Consider the following 23,152-nt stretch of genomic DNA (forward strand, 5'->3'; position numbering starts at 1 on the left):
AAAGAGAACAAACAAAAAGGTTCTCTTTTAAACAGCAGCCTGCAAAACCTTGCGGCCTGATCCATCTGGATGTGGTCGCAGCAGAGGCAGCGAATCCTTTACGAGGTCCCTCAGTAAGGACAAAAAGAGCATCTGATTTTTTGAAAGACTCAGTGACTGCCAGGTAAACCCTGATCATCCGAACCACATCCAAAAGAATGCAAGGCAATTTTCTTGGATGCTCGGACCAAATTTGTAGGCAGCACAATGTCTTCATTCAAATGAAAATCAGAAACCACCTTAGGAAGAAAAGACCGATTAGGTCGGAATACCACTATCTTTGTGGATCACCAAATAAGGTGGGCGGCGTGTGAGCGGCAGGACAATGCCGCAAATTCAGACACTCTGCAGGCAGAAGTGATAGCCACCAAAAAGGCAACCTTCTGAGACAATGAAAGCAGAGAAATCTCCCGAATGTTCTCAAAAGGAGGCTTTCGAAGAACAGAATACCAAATTCAGATCCCACGGAGGTAGCGGGGATTGTCTCGGGGGAGTCATATGACACACTTCCTGAATTAAAGTGCGAATCAAGGCATGCGTAGCTAACAGGCATTAGAAATATATAGCCAAAGCCGACACTTAGCCTTTGATAGTGCCCAAAGCCAACCGCTGTTCAACCCCCTTTTGCAGAAAGGCCAAAACCTAGCTACTGAAAACAAGCGAGGGTGCACCTTCAATGATTCACACCATGAAATGTACGATTTTCACGTACGATGATAGATCTGCCTGGAAGTCGAATTCCTTGCCTTCAATAGGGTAGGAATCACAGTCCGAAAGACCTCTATCTCTCAACACCTGGCTTTCAACAGCCATGCCGTTAAAGCCAGCGACTGTAAAGCAGGATGGAAGATTGGCCACTGAGACAGCAGATCCTGAGAAGAAGTCTCCAAAGGAGCATCGGCAACCAACCTTACCAGGTCTGCGTACCAAGACCAGCAAGGCCAGTCTGGGGCCACCAGAACGGACGGAATCCCTTCCACCTCTGTACTGCGTAGAAGCCTCGGCAGGAGTTTCAGCGGAGGAAAGGTGTAAATCAGCCGATACCGACCCCAAGGAGCCACCAGTGTCTGTGGTGCCGGCCAGAGGATCCCGAGACCTGGCTACGAACCTCTGAACCTTCTTGTTGAGACAAGAAGCAAAACAGATCGACCTTGGGAGTCCCCCACCAGACACACAGGAGATGAAACACCTCCTGGTGCAGGGACCATTCCCCTTGATCCAATATCTGACAATTCAGGTAACCCACTTGTCAATTCTCCACACCGGGTATGTGTACAGCAGAGAGGGCTGGAGCAAACTTTTCCACCCAAGCTAGAATCTCGGCCACCTCCCTGGCCGCCAAGACACTCTTAGTGCCCCCCTGGTGATGTAAGCCGTGGCCATGTCTGATTGAATCCAAACCGGACAATCTCGCAGATGGGTCATCCATTGGCTCAGAAAGCTTTACTGCTCTGAGCTCCAAAACACTGATCGGTAGTTTTGACTCTTCCACTGTCCAGGTTCCCTGGGCACATAGCTTTCCCAGCATCCCGCCCCAGCCTGACAGGCTGGCGTCCATGGTCACCACCGTCCAAAACAAACGGCCGGAAAGACTTGCTCTGGCATCGTGCTGGCGACTGAAGCCACCATGACAGAGCAGACTGTGTTGTGGCTCAACCAAATCAAAATTTTCCAAGGACTTCGGATCCTTGGTTCTGACAGTGATCGACACATCGCCCAACAGGGCTGAATGAGATCGTCCAGATTCCCCAGTACCACAATCCCCAGTTGGCGCAGCAATGCCAACACGGGGGCCAGTACCTTGGTAAAAACCCTGGGGGCGGAGGCGAGACCAAAGGGTAACGCCATGAATGGATAATGCTCCTCTGCTACGGCAAAAGCAAAGAAACAGCTGATGCCAAGCGTAGATATGCAGCCTTGATATCAATGGAGATCAAGAAGTCTCCCTGGTGTAGGGACGCCACTACCATGCGGATGGATTCCATCCGAAACTTTTGTACCTGCACAAAGAGGTTCAGAGCCTTGAGATCCAGGATTGGACGCACCTTGCCTTCTTTACTGGGCACAGTAAACAGGTTTGAATAAAACCCTTGAAAGCGTTCCTGAGAGGGAACCGGTACAATCACCCTTTGTGCAAGCAGATCTTGTACCGCCCCTCGTAGATCCCTTAACCGGTCTGGAGATAGATGAAAATTGGACGGAAAGAACCTGTCCAACGGTCGAGACCGGAATTGGATCTTGTACCCTGATCGGATCAGTTTGTGGACCCATTTGTCCTGAATCAAGGAAGTCCATGGTTCCAGAAAGAAGCGAAGACGTCCGCCTACCCCAGAAGCGGATGAGGGCGTCCCTTCATGCAGACAAGGATTTGTCTGCAGAACCAGACTGGTCGGGTCTTTAAATTTACCTGACCATGGCTTCTTGGAACCCCCAGAATACTTGAACGGCTTTCCTTTGTCTTGCAACCCAGAGGTACGAAAAAGCCGACTACGAGTAGTGAACAAAGGCCCCCGTGAGACCTATGATCAGTTCATCCAGAGAGGACCCAAACAACCTCTCTCCCGTAAAAGGGAAGATCAGTCAAGGCCTTCTTGGAAGCCTGACCGCCAACCAGCTTTTTAACCACACCATGCGTCTAATGGCAATCCCCACTGCAGACACCCTTGCCACTAGGGGCACCACATCCAAGGACACATCACACATGAACACTAGGGCTTGAGCCATCTGGTCCAGGAGTTCAATCAGCGCCGGGGGGGGGGGTAGCTGTTCAGATTCTAAGATCCCCTTGAGTAACTTCACCCATTCTGTGACCGTCTGACACCAAAATGTTCACAAAGATAGGTTTTATTATGGAACTCAACACGTGTATATGGTGGGAAAGGGACTCCACCCACCTATCCACGGGGTCTGTAAAGGCCGGAAATTCCTCCACCGGAACCACAGTAGACTTATTCAGTATGTAAACTGGGTGGTCCACCTTTGATGGCACATTCCATTGAGTGGAAAGCGCCTCCGCAAAAGGGATAATGGCGTTTAAAGTGCTAGGGCACCACTAGCACGTGCTTGATGCGCCGCCATTGTTCATTAACAATATTGTCAAAAAGCTCGGAACAAGAAAACACCTTGCCTGACTTCTGGGCTTTGCAGGAGCCAAAAAAGACACCTGTCTACCTGGCGCTGTAGATTCATCTGCCATTTTTAAAGTTTCTCGCACAGAAACTGAGTGCTTCCACCAATGCGCATTTCCGCGCAGTGGCTGAAGAGGACAGGTCCTCTTCACCATCAGAATGCGAGGACACCGATCCATCCGGATGGGGAGCATCCACAACAGCCATATCTGCCTCAGAATCTGAGGATACCACCGATGGAGGTGAAGAAAGCGGATGTTTGCGGCCATCAATACTCTTGAACACAAAATCTACCCTTGACACCAGGCTTTCCAAGACTTCTGTAAAAGCAGACAGAGAATGCGACCCAGAGGGTCCCGCAGCCACACTGAGGGGGTCTGTAGGTGAAACATTGTTCTGGAACTCCATTTTACACTGATTTAAAATAATGCGTCACAAAATAAAAATAATAATTATCGCAATCCCAGCGCCGCACTAGCGGTATCACAAATCCCAATCCAGTACAATCGGATAGCAGAGTAAGTAAGCAAAACCTACAGGAGACCCCAAAAACATTACCCAACCACTCATGAGGCTTGCTGGAACGTTCTGTGAAACAGAAAGTAAAAACGATCTGACACAGGAAATAGAAAAAAACGCCTGGGTCATTTCTAGATCAAATTGCCATGCCTGCTGCCTGTCCAGCGATCTGGACTACAAGAAAATGGCCGCCCCATGCATTCCTATGGGGAACTAACAGAAAATTGCTGCCCATACATTGTCAATGCACGAGTCTACAGCAAAATGGCGGCCCCCCACGGTACGCCAATGCGGTCTCCCGGACCCCTGAGGGGGGTCCCAGACAAGTGCATCAGAAGGTCCTTAACAAAAGACCCCACCAGGACAGGCCCTCCCCCCCCCCGCAGGAACGCCACAGCGGCCGTAATATTCCCTCCCCCCAAGGTAGGAACCTACTAGAGGAAGGTAGAGGAATAACTGGGGGGGCCTGGTATGTTCGAGAAGCCAGGGGAACCGAGGGATCTCCCAGAGGTCCGACCATTCCCAGGAGGGGGCCCATGCCTACCCCGAGACCGCCAGAGGATTGGGGGGACAGCATTACTCACCATACCACGGTACCAGGTGGGTGCCAAGCCGAACAGACCACCTCCCACCTGGGGTGGGGGGGTGCTGCCAGCCAGGGGGTACACTGTGACTCAGGGAGTTCCAGGTTGTCACGTCCCAGCGAGACAATCCACTCGCAGGCTCGTCCCCATTCATCGGGGGCTCTGTCGTGGCGAGGCCTAGTGCTGGACTAGAACCTGCTCACGCTCACTAGCCAGGCTGGGAGAGCTTAAGGATCTAGATTATCCAGTCCAAAACGCAGCCGGCTGTTGCTTGTAGTTCTCCAGGAGCTCTAAAACTAGTAAATAAAAATTACATATGACAAAAATTTCCCTTTTAAAATAGCAAAGACCGAAGACCCAGCAGGGAACTAGGTCCTACTCCTAAACTAGGCTGAAACAAACTTAAGGGCTGTAGCAGAGTGTATGGGGTTATGCCTAGAGGGACAGCCCCATAGGTGTGGTAAAGGTTTTTCCTGCCTAGATTCCTATTCCTGATGGGAGGAGCATAACTTAATGGTCTAAGAAGATATGGAGCTGTGTCTGTCAATGAACAATAGAGAAATTGGTGATTTGCTCAAGAGGGAACTAGACTTGAGTGGTATCCTTGAATACTATTAGACCAACTCCAAGGTTTTGCTTGGTTATATTAATAATGATGCAAGACAGTTCCATGTATTTGAAGCCAACCAAACTCAGCTGATCAGGTCAAACACTAAGCTTAGTCAATGGAGATATGTTGCTTCAGAGCATAACCATTAACATGGGAGAGATTGATGGTGGAGACCCAGAACTCACAGTGGTACAGAGGTACATACTATCAAGGCAAGAGGACAAAGGATTCTGTTAAATTAAATTGCCCACAAAAGGTTTTCAGATTGGAAGAGGTTAGTGAAAGCCGTAGCAAGACTTAAAACGTTGTGCAAATGATAACTTGGGTTCCATTAAGAATCACATGTTGCGTGATGGTGGGAGTGTACTTGCATGCACAAAGTTTCTGTGTCTATAATGTTAATTTCCTCTAGATGGCGCATGTGAGCTTCCTTGTTCATTTATTTCCCCCATCATGCATTATTACAATTTTGCTTTCGGTTTCTTCTTGCAACTAAGAAGATTGAACGGTGCTGTCCTCCCAAGGTTTAAAGCATTTCTTTTTTGTTTTTGTGTGTAAAGTAAGCTAAGAATCTTCAAGATACAAACCCCTCCCCTCTCTTAGCTCACAAGCAGGCAAAAGTGGTATGTAGATTTATTTATGTCTATTTATAGGTTTCCAGTCATGTTAGTATTTAACCTGTTCGCGCCCGCACTATAGCTGAAAGACGGCTACAGCGTGGGCTCTAATTACCGGGAGGCCGTCTTTAAACAGCCTCCCAGTAACAGGCTCCCCGCGCTCATCGGGGAAAATCTGTGTCCCTTGGACATGGCCAATCACAGATCGTGGTGAATGGCCAATCACAGCGGCCATTTACCACGTGATCGCAACGTCCAATGAGAGAGGATCTCAAATGTAAACATATGAGATCATCTCTCATTGACAGCTCTCCTTCCTCACAGAGGCCGCGTGTGAGGAAGGAGAGATCTGTGAGTTATAGTGAGTGTGCAGTTGAGCGATCTGAGTGCCCACAGTGCCAATCAGTGTGCTCATCACTGTCACAGTTCCCATCAGTGTCACAGTGCCCAGTGTGCCAGTGTCACAGTGCCAATCAGTGTCACAGTGCCCATCAGTCATCAGTGCCACCAGTGTCACGTCTCAGTGTCACCGTGTCAAAAGGGCCTACAGTGTAATCAGTGTCATCGGTGCTATCAGTGCCATTAGTGTCACCGTGCCAGTGCCCACAGTGCCATTGTCAGTGTCACCGTGCCTCATTGTCAGTGCCCATAGTATCACAGTGGCCATAGTGTCAACGTGCCATTAGTGTCACACAGTGCAGCATATCAGTGCCACCTATCAGTGGAACCTCATCAGCATCCATCAGTGTAGGATCATCACCACCAACGATGGCAAATAAATTATTTTCAGCTGAGGAGGCATACAATATCCTTAGGGTGGCTGACGAGAGCAACGGGGAGCTCTCTGCTTCGGATTCTTCTTCGGATTCAGAGTCTGACTCCGAAGTAAATTACGAGCCGGTCGTAAGCACTGGGACGCTGACAGACTCAGACGAAGAAGAATATCGTGTGCCTACCAAACAAAGGCGTTCTGGTGAGGAGGAGGCAGTGGCATCCACCAGCTCCGCAGTGCCATCCACCAGCACCACCGTGCCATCCACCAGCACCACAGTGCCTCGGCAAGAAAGGCCAAGTACAAGTGGGGTGTCACCTCATCCCCAAAGGGTTAGGACCCATGCCAGTCTTCCCTATGCCCTTCCGAACCCCTTGTGGTTTCCTCCTAACTCAGGAGAAGCCCTCATCCCCCCTTTCACTGCCCAGCCAGGAGTCCAGGTTAACACTGAGAACTTTGCCCCAATAGACTTCAATTACATTTTTACAGAGGACCCGTTTTCGACAATTGTGGCCCAGTGCAACCTGTATGCACAGAAATTTATTCTGAGTAACCCCACGTCTTATTATTCCCATCCCTATGAGTGGAGAGACCTAACAGTGGAGGAGTTTAAGATTTTTTTAGGCCTCACCTTCAATATGGGACTCAATAAAAAAAATGAATTGCGTGCAACCAAACCCATCCACCACATGCCAATCTACTCCGCAGTAATGCCCAGGACCAGATATTTAATGATAATGAGGTTCCTACATTATAACGACAATACCCAGTACCCTCCCCCGAAATTCCCCAACATATGACAAGCTTTATAAAATTCGGCCACTTCTAAATTATTTTTCGGAAATATTCCCTCAATTATTTACCCCAGACCAACATATATGTGTGGATGAGTCACTTGTTAAATTTACCGGCAGGCTGGGCATCAAACAATTTATCCCCATCAAACGGGCCCGCTATGGGGTGAAGGTTTATAAATTATGTGACCGAGCCACAGGGTACACATATGCCTTCATGGTGTACGAAAAGAAGGACACCCAGCTGCATCCCCCTGAATGTCCAGACTGCTTGGGATCAAGCGGGAAAGTCGTTTGGGACCTCATATACCCTCTCCTAGAAAAAGGCTACCACCTTTACGTAGATAACTTCTACACAAGTTTGCCCCTGTTCCGCAACCTTCACAGGAAGAAGACTCTGGCATGTGGCACCTTCAGAAAAAACAGGAAAGGCTTTCCTCAAAGGCTCGTAAACACGAAGCTAAGAAGATGGGAGACGGTGAGTCTGCAAAATGAGGAAATTCTGACTGTGAAGTGGAGGGACAGAAGAGACATCTACATCTTGTCTTCAATCCACAATGACACCTACGTGGAAGTCCCAAGAAGGAATGGCCCAATCCGAAAGCCAACATGTGTCCACGAGTACAACTTGTTCATGGGGGGAGTGGACTTCAATGACCAAATGAGGGAACCCTATCTAGCCACAAGACGAACATACCATTGGTATAAAAAAGTCAATTTATTTTTTCATTTGGCCACATACAATTCCTACATAATTTACCGCAAGTCCACCGAAAGCCCCCAACCCTTCCTTGATTACCTGGAGGAAATCATCACTGCCCTTATATTCTCAAACGGCCCACCAGAAAACATTTGATCCGATGTAGTAAGTAGACTTTCTGAACACCATTTTCCCAGTAAAATCCCTCCCACACGAACAAACAAAAGACGGCAGAAAAAAAATGTAGTGTGTGTACCAGTGCAGGAGTTAGAAGAGACACCCGTTTTTATTGTCCCCAGTGTCCTTCCAAACCAGGCCTCTGTATAGAAGACTGTTTCCGCTGTTAACATACTTCTCTAAATTATTAGTGAAGTATGGTAAACTCAAATTCCTGCCATTTACCTTCACACCCCTTATGCAACTGTATGCTCCTGAACTGACCCTGGCCTGTTATTTGACCACGCCTTTGCCTGCTAATTTTTTACATACCTCTGCCTGCTCTGGAAATGACCCTGGACTGTTTGACCACAATTTTTGCCTGCCTCTTGGAGTAGTGGGATTCATACCACAGGGGTCTCACATATGTGAGGGGATCCAGAATTGTTTTTCTGGATGAAGAAAAACACATTTTTTTGTTTTTCTTCTTCCCAGATTAGGGTCTGGAGACCGGAGGCTTCAAAGAGATTTGGGTGGAAGAAGCCTCTACCCCTGTCCCCATTCTATCCCGACAGAGGCCCTACCTACTTCTGCCTGCAGGACTTACTGCCATCATGCCTCTGCCTGCCGCATGAACTGACCACACCTCTGCCTGCTACCTGAACTGTGGACCATGTTCCTGCCTACTACCAGGACCAATATTTTGGCACTGCTCACAATATCTCGGCCTGCACTGACACTGAACTGGTATCCTTACCTGTTGCCTGGACAATTGCATTCGCTGTTGCTGACCAAGTCCCTGCCTGCTGCCTGGACTACCAGTGCTCAACTGCTGTGGACAATTGCGCTTCTAAAACTGCAGGTAAGCTTTTGTTTACCCTTTGCTCAGCAGAATGTATTTTGAGGTGTAATTCATGGTATGTGCATGCTATGTGTCCCTAGAACACCTGATGGTGTTCTTTGCATGTTGGCCCTCTTAATGTGACCAGACTGCGTAAAAGTGTTACACATGTGGTATCGCCATACTCAGGAGGAGTAGCAGAATGTATTTTGGGGTGTCATTTTTTGCTATGTACATGCTATGTGTTGGAAACATCTTATAAATGGACAACTTTGTGTAAAAAAAAAAAAAAAAAAAAAAAAAAATGCGTTTTCATTTTTTTTTTACACATTTTCCAAAAACTTCTGGAAAAAAAGGACATGTTCAAAAGACTCATTATGCCTCATAGATTATACGTTGGGGTGTTTGCTTTCCAAAATGGGGTAATTTAGTGGGCGTTTCCATTGTCCTGGTGCTCCAGGCCCTTCAAAAGTGTAACAGGTGGTCAACAAGTTAGATGTGTAGTTTATGCTCCTAGAACACCTGATTGTGCTCCTTGTATGTTAGGCCTCTTTATAAGAGTAGACTGTGAAAAAGTCCCACACATGTGGGACCATCACCATACCCATACTCAGGAGGAGTAGCAGAATGTGTTTTGGGGTGTAGTTGCAAGTATGCATATGCCATGTGAGAGAAATAACAATTTTGTAAAAAAAAAAAAAATTAATTTGCAAAGAATTGTGGGAAAAAATGACAACTTCAAAATAAAACTCACCATGCCTTTTATTAAATTCCTTAGAATGTCTACTTTCCAAAAAAGGGGTTGTGACGGTATTCACCGTCACTGGAATTTAAAGACAGATAAGTAATGGTTTGGATGGCTTCATATTTGCCAGCAATATCTCCATATAGAAATATTAAGATTTATTCCCATTTGCCATGAAATCTGTAATTCCTAAATGCTGCGTATATTACATATCTTTCAATGTCAGCAAGGTTTTCCTTTTGTTTGTGTATTGGGAGGGAATGTGGATTGCCCTTTTGCATTGTTAAGTGTTAATGCCCTCCCATTGTTCTGTCTGTCTGCCTTAAGAGAAACTTATAGGTATGTGGATTGGATGCTAAGGGGGAGGGGGGATTGTCCCACATAGTATATTTTGTACACTGTATGAGAGTGTAAAACTCTGTTCCTATTGGATGGTGAATATTATGTTCAGTCTTCAACAAGGTCCATCTGGGTGGTAACTTTGTGGGTGAAAACTGTATATAAGCTTTGTTCAATAAAGTTGAGCTGAGTTCCTTCACCTCAATCTAGAGTCCTGTCTCTTATTAGGGGAATATGCTGCAAGGGATTGCTATGGTCTTCCATACTTCCTTGGATAATCACTGAGCTCTTGTAAGAGCTTGTGTAAGAGCTTGTTCGTGCTGCACTCTCTGGGGAAAGAGAGGTTCACCCACAGGAACCTGGAGCCTTGTCGTAGGTCCAGGGAGGGTTGGAGGCTGCAAGACCCTAACCAAGCTGCGGCGATTCGTGGGGTCTGAAGTGGTTACGGTGTCTGGTGGAGTGCTTGGAGCCCCTTGGGAAGCACTAGGAGCATCTTTCAACAGAGGTACCTGGTCAGGGGTGCCCTGTTCCGTTACAGTGGTCATTTGGGAGTCATTTGTACTTTCCTGGCTTGTTAGGGTCTCAAGAAATGAGATAGGCTGTAAGTACATTAGGTGTGATCAATTTTCAGTGATTAGCATAATAGCTTGTAGACTCTCTAACTTTCACGCAGACCAAATAATATACACTTATTTGGGTTATTTTTACCAAAGATATGTAGAAGTATAAATTTTGGCCAAGATTTATGAAGAAAAATTACTAATTTGCAAAATTTTATAACAAACTAAAAAAAAAAAAATTTTTTTTTTTTTTTAAATTTTCGTTTTTTTTTCATTTATAGCGCACAAAATAAAAAGCCCAGTGGTGATTAAATACCACCAAAAGAAAGCTCTATTTCTACGAAAAAAAGTACGAAAAATTCATATGGGTTCAGTGTTGCATGACCAAGTAATTGTCATTCAAAGTGTGAGAGCACTGAAAGCTAAAAATTGGTCTAGGCAGGAGGGGGGTTTAAGTGCCCAGTAGGCAAGTGGTTAAATGTATTTCACTGAATGTCTGATGATTTGTCCTTCATATTTGTTCTCTTTATTTAGTTCTATAGTGTTGAAGTGTCGGTGTAAGAACTTGATATGTACATTAAACATCTGTGAGACAAGAACCTCGGCCTTCTCTTTGTGACTAAGGGCGGCATAGTTACTATGGTAACATTAAACTACTCTGATGAAAGTATTTTTTAAATAGTAACAAATAAATGTTAAAAAAAAAAAGTCAAAAATATTTAAAATATTGAAAAGAAAAATGATTATATATATTTTTTTTTTTTTTTTAACATGCTGTAACCAGTCAGTGTCCGTGATCACCGCCACACCAGTCATATCCTGATGCTGTACTTGCGCTGGTGAGGGTATGTAAAGAAAGAACACATTTAAAAAATTGTTACAAAGAATAACAACTTCAAAAAACTCGCCCTGCCTCTTACTAAATACCTCAGACTGACTACTTTCCAAAAAGGGGTAATTTGGGGGTATTTGAAATGCCCTGACATTTTAAGGGCCTCAAGAAATGAGATTGGCTGTCAGTACATCAGGAATGATCAATTTTGAAAAAAAATATATTTTATATATATATATATATATATATACACATACACACACACACACACACACACACACACACACACACCATAATCTGTAGACGATATAACTCTCCTACAGACTAAATAGCACACTTATTGGGATTTGTTGTTTTTTTTTTTTTTTTTTAACCAAAGACGTAGCAGAATACATTTTAGCCAAATTTATGAATTTTTTTTATTGGATTTGTTTTATAACAGAAATTAGAAAATATGTTTTTTTTTTCCCAATTGTCTTTTATTATTTAATAAAAAAAACCCAGCAATGATCAAATCCCACCAAAAGAAAGCTCTATTTGTGTAAGAAAAAAAGAAAAATGGTATAAAAATCATTTGTATACAGTGCTGCATGACAGCGTGATTGCCAGTTAAAGTAGCACAGTTCCAAATAGCAAAACATGGCCTGGTCATGAAGAGGGTAAAATCTTCTGGGGCTTAAGTGGTTAATGTTCCTAAAAGACAGTGGCATTATCATTAGTAAATACTGTAAAATCTTACCCATTGTGTAAATGTTTTAAGAACATTGTTTGTAAGCATAGTAAAAAAATTATGTAATTCTGTGGGAGAAGCCATATTTGCGTACTACATACCGAGGATCTGCTATGTCAAGGAGACAAATAAATCTAATGAAAAACAGATACTCTGTAGTTTCTAATGATACGAAACAGCCATAGTTCTCCAGAGATCTTTGACTCAACTTTAGACCATACTCAAAATAATAATGTGATCTGGTAATACTGGCTTGCATACTTTATTCAGCACTGCCATTTTTAAAATATAGGTAGCAAAATGTTAAAAGTACAATAATACCTTCAGCTGGGAAAAAAAAATAATAATAAGCTTAGTACTAGACCTCAGGTTAACCTTAAACGTTACCAGACAACTACAGTTTCCCAGCACTGAACCCAACTACTCTAAAATTTGCATAAGCAAACACTTTAGACAGCAAGCACCAACCTGGACCATAGCTGCAATCCTAAACAAATCTATTACCCACTTCTGTTTATAACTGCAGCCAAGCACAACAGAAACATTTCACTCCATGTATAAAAGGCCAGTTTTCTAAAGAAGTCATGTTTAAAGCGGTATTAAACCCAAAAACAAAAATGTTTTATTGTATTTCAGCTTGCCAATTCTTGAATGTGATGGTTGCATTTACTTTCTTCTTCTAGAATTCCTTTCTTCCACCTTTATCTGGTGATCCAGACAGCATCTAAGTTTTTCACAGAACAAGTTCTGTGGCAGAATGTATCAGGTTACATGGATGAGACAAACCATTTGCCGCTGACAGGGGAAAACAGGCCTTTTCATGCATTTTTTACAAGTTTAAATCACTATTTTTCGCTAGAATATTACTTAGAACTCCCAAACAATGTATAGTTCTTTTTAGTTCACTTCTGCCCATGAGCAGAAAATGAAAGTTTTGATTTTGACACTATCCCTTTAAATTTTTTTAAATCAATTGTATTCCTATTACAAGGAATGTACACATCCCTTGTAACAGAATAGATGACCGGTCCTCTTTATGCAGAGATATCGGGTCAAAAAAGACCCCACGTCTCTCCTTTACTTTAAAAAGTAAAAGATCAAAAAAAAAAAAAAAAAAAAAAGAATTTTGTAAAAATTAAAATAATGCTAACATAATAATTCTGTTTTAGAAAAAAAAAAAAACGTTTTACTTCCGCCCTAGACATAGCTCCGGTCCTCCAAGGCCATAGAGGCAATCAGAAATGATCTGATCTCTATTCACCTCAGTGACTAGCCGGCCACACTATCGTTTCTCAGGCACGCCGGTGAAGATCAAGAAACACTGCCAAGCAGCGTGATGGATGGGGGGGGGGGGTACACATCCCCTCCCATTGCTTCTGAAAGAGATCCAGCAGCAGTTACGACACTCGGACCGCTTTCATTAGAAAGCCAACTGCCAACTGAAAAGAAAGAATACCTGGGTTATTGTTGATCGCTTCAGCCATAACCGTGGTAAACTACTTCTTGCGTATTACGGTCGGCAAGTGATTAAAATTATCAGCTTTTTATTTATTCCTGTAAAACCCTTATCCCTAAGAAGGAAAAAGTTTGCTGTACCTGATTATAAATGGTGAGCTGAAGTTTGGCTTCAATTTATTACTGTATTTAAATCCGCTGATACTTTTAACACTTTTAACACTATCCTACCCAAGCCCCCCACCCCAAACATGTAATGATTGTTAAACATTGTACATTTTAGGTTTGGGGATTAACACTGCTGTAAGCAGCCTTGCCTCACTTCCAAATAATAGCATTCATGGGAATTTATTTAAAAAAAAAAAAAAATCCCTGGAACTTGGCCAGGGTGAGAATGATTCCTAGGGTGTACACTTGTTTGTTTTTCAGCAGTAAAATGAATGTATTTACCCACAGGAAAACCATTTTAATGAAACCTGTCTTTTATTGAGGTGCATTTTGAAAAATTACTAAAATTACTTACAATTACTTCTACTTGGCAGAACACAAAAAGGACACCTCAAGTGGAAATCTAGAAAACTAAAATGTACTGGCTTAGTCTAGGGGACGTGAAAGGTACTGTTACTTATCTCACCCCTGCTCCCATCCATTTCAGCAGTGGACTATCCCTCAACATTCTCATATCCAATTCAGGGCTATGCGATCTGTATCAACCTTGAAGATGTCAGAGGACCTTAGACCACTGCAGCACAGGGCATAAAAAAAAACAAAAAAAAAAAAGGCTGCAGGGGCTGGGCTAGCAGCAAACAAAAGTGCAGCGCAATTATAATCAGAGCATATACTGCAAGAAATTCCACAGAATGAATTTTAAAAATGGAACAAATCAGAGCACCACTGTAAAACATATAGGTGCCAGTCCACATATATATATAAAAACTGAGCTTGATAAAGAAAGCAGATTTCAGTCTATAGAAATTGCAGTCAGGTGTATGGAGGATTCTCCAGTGTATACTGTAGATAGATCAAGGGACAGAGTGCTGATATCAATGCAAATGAGACTTCTTCTATAGTGCTCCTATGATCCCATCACCAAGGCTTTTTCTGCCTCTCACCTCCAGACCCTGCAGGGTCAGACAGCATGTATGAAATAAGGTAGCTCCAGTCTTCATCCAATCTAGATGGCTAATCCAGACCACTTCCGCAATATATACATGTTAGGGGAAGGAAGCAAACATCTAGTGCTCTCCGTATGGTAAACGTTTTTATTTAAAAGTAAAAAAATAGATGCACTTACATTAAGAAGATGTATAGTAAGCAAATGGCAAACAGGGTGTACAACTGCAACCTGCGGTATATGCTTTGATTATGATTGCGCTGCACTGTGTTGTTGGTTCTGTTAGAGGCTTTATGTGATTGTACTTTAGTGTCCAGCCAGCAATCCCATTTTATTTAATTTTAGTTGTAAGTTCAGCACTGAATATAGTTCTCTATATCTAGCAGCAAACAAAAGCCTGCAGGAGATGAGGATGGAGTAGGTAAAATTGCTTTTCACAGGCCCCCTAGATATAAACCATAAGTTAACCTTTACTGTGTGAAAGCACTGCGAGGGAGGACTTTTTAGTTTGAGACATTGGGGGCCTTAAAGATAATATTTAAAGCAGAACTTCACCCAAAAGGGCAAGCTCTGCTCTTCTCACTGTGCCATTGTGTTCTCCTGGCTAGAAAGTGTTTTTTTCTAGCGGCTTTAACCGCCGGTAGTAATAATCGCATGCAAGATCCAGCAGACTGGTAGTACCCAAGTTGATCGAATAACTTGTGTACATTCAGCCTGCCCATACATGGTTCCAATCTCACCCGGTTCCTGCTGGACCATCTGAGATTCCAACCGTCTATGGACGGATTTAAAATGTTGAAACAGCCTTCCTTTTAAAGAGAAGCTCCAGGCTCCTTCAGGAGGCAAATAGGCAGTAGAGCTCTGCTTTAAATTGCAAGCGCTCACAAACAATTCTCTTCTATTGTACTGACTCCCCTTGCTTTGTAAAGCAGTAGACCACTAAACAAACCATTAGAGCTATATAAATTAATAATTGAACACTGACTGGGTACTTGCAATGATCAGCTTTTATTCATTTAGTATAAAACTTAATCTCAAAAGAAAAAAAAAACAAACGTATTTCCGTAACTGCTTTATGGGCTTGTTCACACATTGACAACCCATGCCAAAACCGTGAGCAAAGCGACTTACTGTTGCTGAGTGCTCCAACTCACCTTGAAAGGAAAAATAAGGGCACATACACTATATTACCAAAAGTATTAGACACCTGCCTTTATACACACATGAACTTTAATGGCATCCCTGTTTTAGTCCGTAGGGTTCAATATTGAGTTGGCTCACCCTTTGCCGCTATAACAACTTCAACTCTTCTGGGAAGGCTGTCCACAAGGTTTAGGAGTGTGTCTATGGGAAGATTTGACCATTCTTCCAGAAGGGCATTTGTGAGGTCAGGCACTGACGTGGACGAGAAGGCCTGGATCACAGTCTCCACTATAATTCATCCCAAATGTGTTCTATCCAGTTGAGGTCAGGACTCTGTATAGGCCAGTCAAGTTCCTCCACCCCAAACTCGCTCATCTCTTTCAATTATGGACCTTGCTTTTTCCTTTCAACTGGATCACTACACTGTCCAGTACCCTGCATTACATAGAATAATTAACAGGAAATTCAGATTGGATTTGTTTGCAAACTTCACCACACACATTGCAAACCAGGTGTAAAACTGACTGCAACAGGAAATCTTGACTGGACTGCAAAATATGCAGCCAATTTCAGTTTCCGATCACTGAACATCCATTTAAACTAAGACCAAGACTGGCGTGGGTTGTACATGTCCACCTACAATACCTAGGGACTCCCCCGGTAAGCACAAAACAACCAATTCATATGTAAGAAAAACCCAAAATGTGAGCCGTTCTTGATAAGCAATCAGAACTCCAGCCTAGAATATTTTTTGCTGCATTTATATGAAATGAATCATGACAACTACCATATATACTTGAGTATAAACAGAGTTTTTCAGCACATTTTTTTGTGCTGAAAATGTCCCCCCCTCGGCTTATACTCGAGTCAACAAAAAAAAAAGTTCCCGGCCGCTCCGATGTGTTTAAGATTTAAAAATGGCGCCGCCCGGCGTATACATGTCACCGCGCATGCGCCGCCACCGCTCGGGACAGGCCAGGAATAGCCGAACGTATACCAGCTTTCCCAAGCGGCGGCGGCGCATGCGCAATGACGTGTCGGCGCCGGGCGGCGCCATTTTTAAAATGAAGGCGCCTCTGGAACAGGCAAGTGAAACACAGCAGCACTAGTATGTCCGCAACCCCGCATCCTGTTGTACCATGCTTGCCACACTGCATTCTCCTGTACCATGCCTGCAACACTGCATTCTCCTGTACCATGCCCGCCACCCTGCATTCTCACCCTAGGCTTATACTCGAGTCAATCATTTTTCCCATCTTTTTTGTGGTAAAAGTAGGGGCCTCGGCTTATACTCGGGTCGGCTTATACTCGCGTTTATACGGTAACATGTTTCTCTAGGCAACCAGAGTCAGGGATGTATTTCAATAATTTCCCTTTGGGATTAATAAAGTATTCTGATGAAAACTATAGTTAAGACTTTCCAGTGATGGTATTTCCAGGACAGCCTTTACCAAGAAACTAAAACCAAAAAGAGGTTCAAAGACACCTCCCCAATCCTTTGTTTCATCAACATGCACAAGGGGAAATCATAATAAACCAACACCAACCAGAAACTATGGGTGGAAATATAGGCGCTGTACTGAAAGACCCATGGAAATACAGTTACTGGTAATTCTAACTGTAGCTTCTAGTAATTGTCCTCCAGGACAGCTACCCATTGGAAAAACTAGAAAATTATACCTTAGGGAGGGAAAAACACCCTGTAAAAACCTATCACCAAAGTTCAAATCTTGCCTGAATAACTATTCCACTCGGTAAAGCTTAACAATAGCATAGTCTGTAGATCAGACCATAGCTCTGGAGATCTACTTCCAAATGCTCCAACACTTACTGCCAATAAAGTAGCCATAGTTCATGTGGAATGTTCCTTTATCTTATCTGGAGTTTGAAGACCTGTGGTACACTATGTGAAAAGGGTCACTTGCCTCATCCACCTGGCTATGGAACCTTGAAGGCTTTATATACGGCCCCTTTTTCAGGACACCAAATGCGACTAGAACTATTGAAATCCTTAGTGAGTTCCAAATACCTAAAAAGATGCCCTCACAGCCTAAAAAAGAAACTGAACTGTTTTCAGCTCCAATGCATCTGCAAAAAAAAAAAAAAAAAGAACAGTCACTTCTTGTAACCTATGGATTGCCAAAGACACCTTGGTGAGAGAGATAGGAACTGGCTGAAGGATTATCCCATCTATGAAGATGATCAAGCTTTAATCCTTACATGACAGGGTTTGCAAGTCTCCTGTCCCCCAAAGCATGTAATCGTTAATATCTTTACAGTTAAGGGTTTAAAGCCTCATACACACGTACCAATTGTCAGCCGTAAATATTCGGCCGAAGACCGAATATTTAAGAAGAACACTTTTTGCTTGTTGGAAGCCATGAGGATGTCACGTTATTGAAATTTTGCATCTATAAGTATTTTTTCAGCTCTTGTGCAGTTTTGGCATCCACTAGATTGGACTTCAGGTTGCCCACACTGAAAGACACTTGTCTGGCTCTATCCGTTATTCCATCTAGTGCATTTGACGGATGTTTCTCTGACCCTTACAAGGAGTGGGACACTGCCAAGTTAATCACGGTCAACTTGTTGATTTTAAAGTTCTCTGCAAGCACCATAAATTCTATACATGGTCAACCCTAGCACTGTTCAGAACCACCCCTGAAGAAGAAGAATCCAATCTTCGAAACATGTTGGGTTTTGGGGTTCTGGAATATATATGGTTGTAAACCTTGTTATTGAATGTTGCTTGCTGTTTTTAAACAAATTCTATCATTTTTTGCATATTATTGCTTAATAAAATATCGTATACCAATTTTTCTACATATCTTAGTCTTTGTGCCTAAAAAGTCCCAATCTAGGGGAACTCCCCAAATTTTTGTACTTTAAAGGGATGTGGCACTGTACATAAGAACACTGGTCATGAGCAATTCTTTATTAAATAGATGGAATTAGAACATAAAGGTAGGCAACCTGCAAGTCCAAAGAGACTAGGAAAGTCCCATAAAATGACAGGTTTCTCACATTCTCTACAAAGCATTCATAATTTTCCAGAGGGTCTTTGGCTGAGGATATTGTGGGAAGAAAACCTCCACATAAGTGGTCCTCTGAAAGCTGCAGAATGTCCTGTTCTTCCTTCAGAAGAGATATGATGCTTATGAGAGCTTCTACTTTCGCTTGGCCTCATGGGATTTGCATAAGAAAAAAAAAAACAAAAAATGGTGGGGCAAGGGACAACTACATTTCAAACACTCTTTTTATAGGATCTATTACATGAAAGGGCGATTTGAAATTTCCTCCCATTGTACATAAAATTGAGAGATTTAACCCTGGCTTTGGGGGGGGGGGGTCACTTGATCTTTTTTGGGGGGGCTCACTTGGAAGGGGATCTCTTTTCTTGGTCGAAAGATTACTTATTTTAGGTGTATTGACTTTAACAGGAAGAAAAAATAAATAACATTTGGGACTGGTTTTGCTGGCCCCAGGAGAAAGGAGGAAACTGCATTCCTTTTCCCCAAAGAACATATCAAAACAGTCTTAGCCAAAACCACCTCAAATGAGGTTCTGCAGAGGCTGGTCTTTTAGGTCAGGTCATCTTGCCGGGCTTTATGCAATTTTGCCCTTTTAGCAAAAATTATCAGGGCTGCTGCTCTTGCTGTGGCATTACCTGATATGACTGCAGAAAAAACTAGAAATATCCACTGTTTTAGCATCCAAAGGCAACAGCTTCATGGCTATGGTCTGGTGTGGTACCAAGGGGGAAGACTGTTAAGACCCAAAATCCATACACAAGTTTATTGCCAACCAAGTGAAAGCCAAAGCAGGGCCTAGACCAGTGGTGTCCAAACAGCGGACCTTCACTCGCCTTTATCCGGCCTTTGGGGGACTATTCCTTCCACTGATACGAGACACTATTCTGCCTACTGATACCAACAACGGGACACCATTTCTTCCACTAACACCAATGATGGGGCACTATTGCTCCCCCTAATAACCAATGGAGCAATGTTTACTCCCAATGATACCAAGAAAATGTCCACTCCCAATGGCACAGTCTGGAGAATGACTAACTGGCCCTTTGTTTATAGCGTTTGGAGACCTCCTGGCCTAGACAAAAAGCATCTCAAGCCCTTCTAAGCAAATATTCAGTTCTTCTTTCCATCTGACCTAGACGTTGGGCCAGAATTCTCAAAATTATAGATCCATGTCTTAAGAACCTGAGAGTGTTCTGAGTGGCTATACTCACCACTTTTTATACACAAACTGACTTTAATGCAGTATGATATGTCTATGCACCCCCACAATCTGCGTACCCAAAAACAAGTCGACTACAACCATTATGTATGGGACATAGGACAAAGAGGGATGATGATGACTGATGATGACAGCCTACAGCAGGAACCAGTAATTAGGTTGGTATGGGTTAGCATCCCAAAGACCGGCCCCTCAACATGGATCAGCCCTTCAGTGGATCGGCCCATTTATCAGAGGCGGCCCTCCCAGGGATCGGCCCATTTATCAGAGGCGGCCCTCCCAGGGATCGGCCCGCTTATCAGAGGCGGCCCTCCCAGGGATCGGCCCGCTTATCAGAGGCGGCCCTCCCAGGGATCGGCCCGCTTATCAGAGGCGGCCCTCCCAGGGATCGGCCCGCTTATCAGAGGCGGCCCTCCCAGGGATCGGCCCGCTTATCAGAGGCGGCCCTCCCAGGGATCGGCCCGCTTATCAGAGGCGGCCCTCCCAGGGATCGGCCCGCTTATCAGAGGCGGCCCTCCCAGGGATCGGCCCGCTTATCAGAGGCGGCCCTCCCAGGGATCGGCCCGCTTATCAGAGGCTGCCCTCCCAGGGATCGGCCCACTTATCAGAGGCTGCCCTCCCAGGGATCGGCCCACTTATCAGAGGCTGCCCTCCCAGGGATCGGCCCGCTTATCAGAGGCTGCCCTCCCAGGGATCGGCCCGCTTATCAGAGGCGGCCCTCCCAGGGATCGGCCCACTTATCAGAGGCTGCCCTCCCAGGGATCGGCCCACTTATCAGAGGCGGCACCCTCCCAGGGATCGGCCCATTTATCAGAGGCGGCACCCTCCCAGGGATCGGCCCATTTATCAGAGGCGGCCCTCCCAGAGATCGCCCCATTTACAGAGCCAGCCCTCCCAGAGATCGCCCCATTTACAGAGCCACCCCTAGATTAGCCACTTACAAGGCCCTTAGCTCCTTGTTCCAGGTCAGAAATCAGAGCAGACTCCATTGCCCTCCATAGACGATATTTCACACACACACACACACACAATAGCAATCTTCCTAGGACCATCCTAAACCAGAAATCTGACAGTAGCTGCCTCTCCACACCCCGCCAATAGGAGGCGCACTAACATCTGCCATTTCTCCCAGGAGATGCCCTGAGACGGTCATGGGGGGAGGAGGAGGGTGAAGAGTCTAGCTTCATATCCCACACAGGGGGAGGAGGGGGGGGAAGCGGCAGACGGCGATGGCCGCCGCTATTATTACGCAGCAGCCAGGGCCGCCGTACCACTTCTCCCCCCATTGTAACACACGGGGGCCCCTCTGTGCTCAGGACTCGGGGCTACATACTATAACGTCCCCCTGGCTTCAGGCGCTCTGCAATGACAGACAGCGGGTGGAGGGGAGCCGGCCGCGGCCTGTACTTACTGACAGCATCCGAGTGCATTTTCGTGTGACGCAGACACACAGCCACTAAGCAGCCGGTCCCCCCACTTCAGCTCCTCGACCCGCACTCACTTAGCAGGACACACGCACACCGCTCAGCCCGGCCCTCCGCTGCTTCGGATTGGCGGACGATCCCGGAGTACCCTCCCCTCTTTCTACCCGATTGGCTGCGGGTGAATGAGGCGGGGCTGGGATGGTTGCGGGAACCCGGGGCGGATCTTATTGTTTCTATAGGGGAGCAAATGTTCTTGGATGACGTCATTATTGCGTTTAGGGCCCGCCCACAAGTAGTCAGGAATCGATGAAGCTATTGGTAAGTCGGTCATTGATGGTTCCTCCTCTCATTAATAGCCCTGGACTAAGTTGAGGTGACGTCATGAGCAGCTGTTGTGGGAGCCATGTTATAGGTCGGTAGGGAAAGTAGGCGGGGATGTGAGTCCCGCCCTCTTGTTTTTATCAGGGGTGTCAAAGAGGGTGAGTGATGGCTTACCAGTAGCAGGAATTAATTCACATTCAATGGGGGGGATGTACTAAAGGCAAGTGGACATTGCCAGAGCAGTGTCACTCTGCAAGAGAATTTGCTCCAGAGCTTAGTAAATGAGGGAGGCGCTTAACTCTGCAATGAATACCCAATCATAAGCATGGAAAATAAAGAAACAGCATTTTTGCTTACACATGATTGGATGATGGAAGGCCACAGAGCTCCCCCTCATTTACTAAGCTCTGGAGCAAATGCTCTTACAGAGTGCACAGTCTGTTTGCCTCTAGTAAATCAGCCACATTGTGTATATTTCTCTAGAACAGCCTTTTTTTTAATCAGGGTGCATTGAGGTTTCTTCAGGATTGCCTTGGCAAAATGCTTAAGTCCCAGTTCACACTGGTGCGATGCGGGAAACCCTGCAATTCAGTGCCAACATTGAGAACTGCTGGGGGTGCAATGTAAAGTTAATGAAACCCCCAGATTGGTTCACAGATCGCAGTGAACACCCATGCGATCCGAGTCCAGTGCGAACCAAAAAAGGGTCATGCACCATTTTGGTGCGAATGCGATGCAATTTCAGCCATAGAGTTTGTATGGCAGAAATTACATCGCACAGACATCACATGTGATGTGCACTGCAATGTGGGGCGAATCACATGCAATGTCTGGCATCACACTAGTGTGAGTTCTGGTCATATTTCTGCGATCACAGAGATCGCATGTAATTCGGAGCGCACTGCTCCTAAAATAATTACATGCGATCTCTGTGCAGTGCAAATTCAGCCATACAGTTTGTATGGCTGAATTTGCACCGCAATCGCAATAAAACACGCACAGGACCCTTTTTTGGTCCGCAGCAGAATCGGTTAGCATGGTGGTTCACACCAGTGTGATCCGATTCTGTGCGAACTTTCAGATCGCACTGCGATATGCAATCTGATCTGGGGGTGTCGTTAACTTTTAATTGACACCCCCAGCGTATCGCATATGGCAGTGTGAACTGCCAGGGGTGCGGATGCGATGCGGGAACACGCTGTATATTCGCAGCGTTCCTGCATCGCTGAAATGTGAACCGGGACTTAACCGGTACTAAAAATTGATCAAAAATTATATACAAGCCAGCAGGAGGATAAACCCTGCCTTTTAATTACATAAGCCACAGGTTTTCATTATGCACCATTACCACTTTCTAGACTCTGGCATCCTAACAACCAATGACTTCATCAGTTAATAAGGAGAATGTTACCTCCACAGCATCCTTTATAAAAGTAGGGAATACCCAAGACCAACCTCCCAGTATGATCAGTGGG

The 23,152-nt window shown here is 44.8% G+C and overlaps 1 protein-coding gene across 2 annotated transcripts in view; it reads right to left on the reverse strand.

Moving 5' to 3' along the window:
- Nucleotides 1–21,500, reverse strand: part of DCUN1D4 (defective in cullin neddylation 1 domain containing 4) — a 253,334-nt gene extending 231,834 nt beyond the window's left edge. For both annotated transcript variants that reach the window (XM_082266394.1, XM_082266393.1), the window contains exon 1: nt 21,344–21,500. In XM_082266394.1, the coding sequence (XP_082122520.1) occupies nt 21,344–21,362 (19 nt within the window). In that variant the 5' untranslated portion in view covers nt 21,363–21,500. The remainder of the gene's footprint in view (nt 1–21,343) is intronic.
- Between the last annotated feature and the right edge of the window lie 1,652 nt (nt 21,501–23,152).

Source organism: Pelophylax lessonae, assembly GCF_965119305.1.
Source record: "Pelophylax lessonae genome assembly, chromosome: 1".
Classification (NCBI taxonomy): Eukaryota; Metazoa; Chordata; class Amphibia; order Anura; family Ranidae; genus Pelophylax; species Pelophylax lessonae.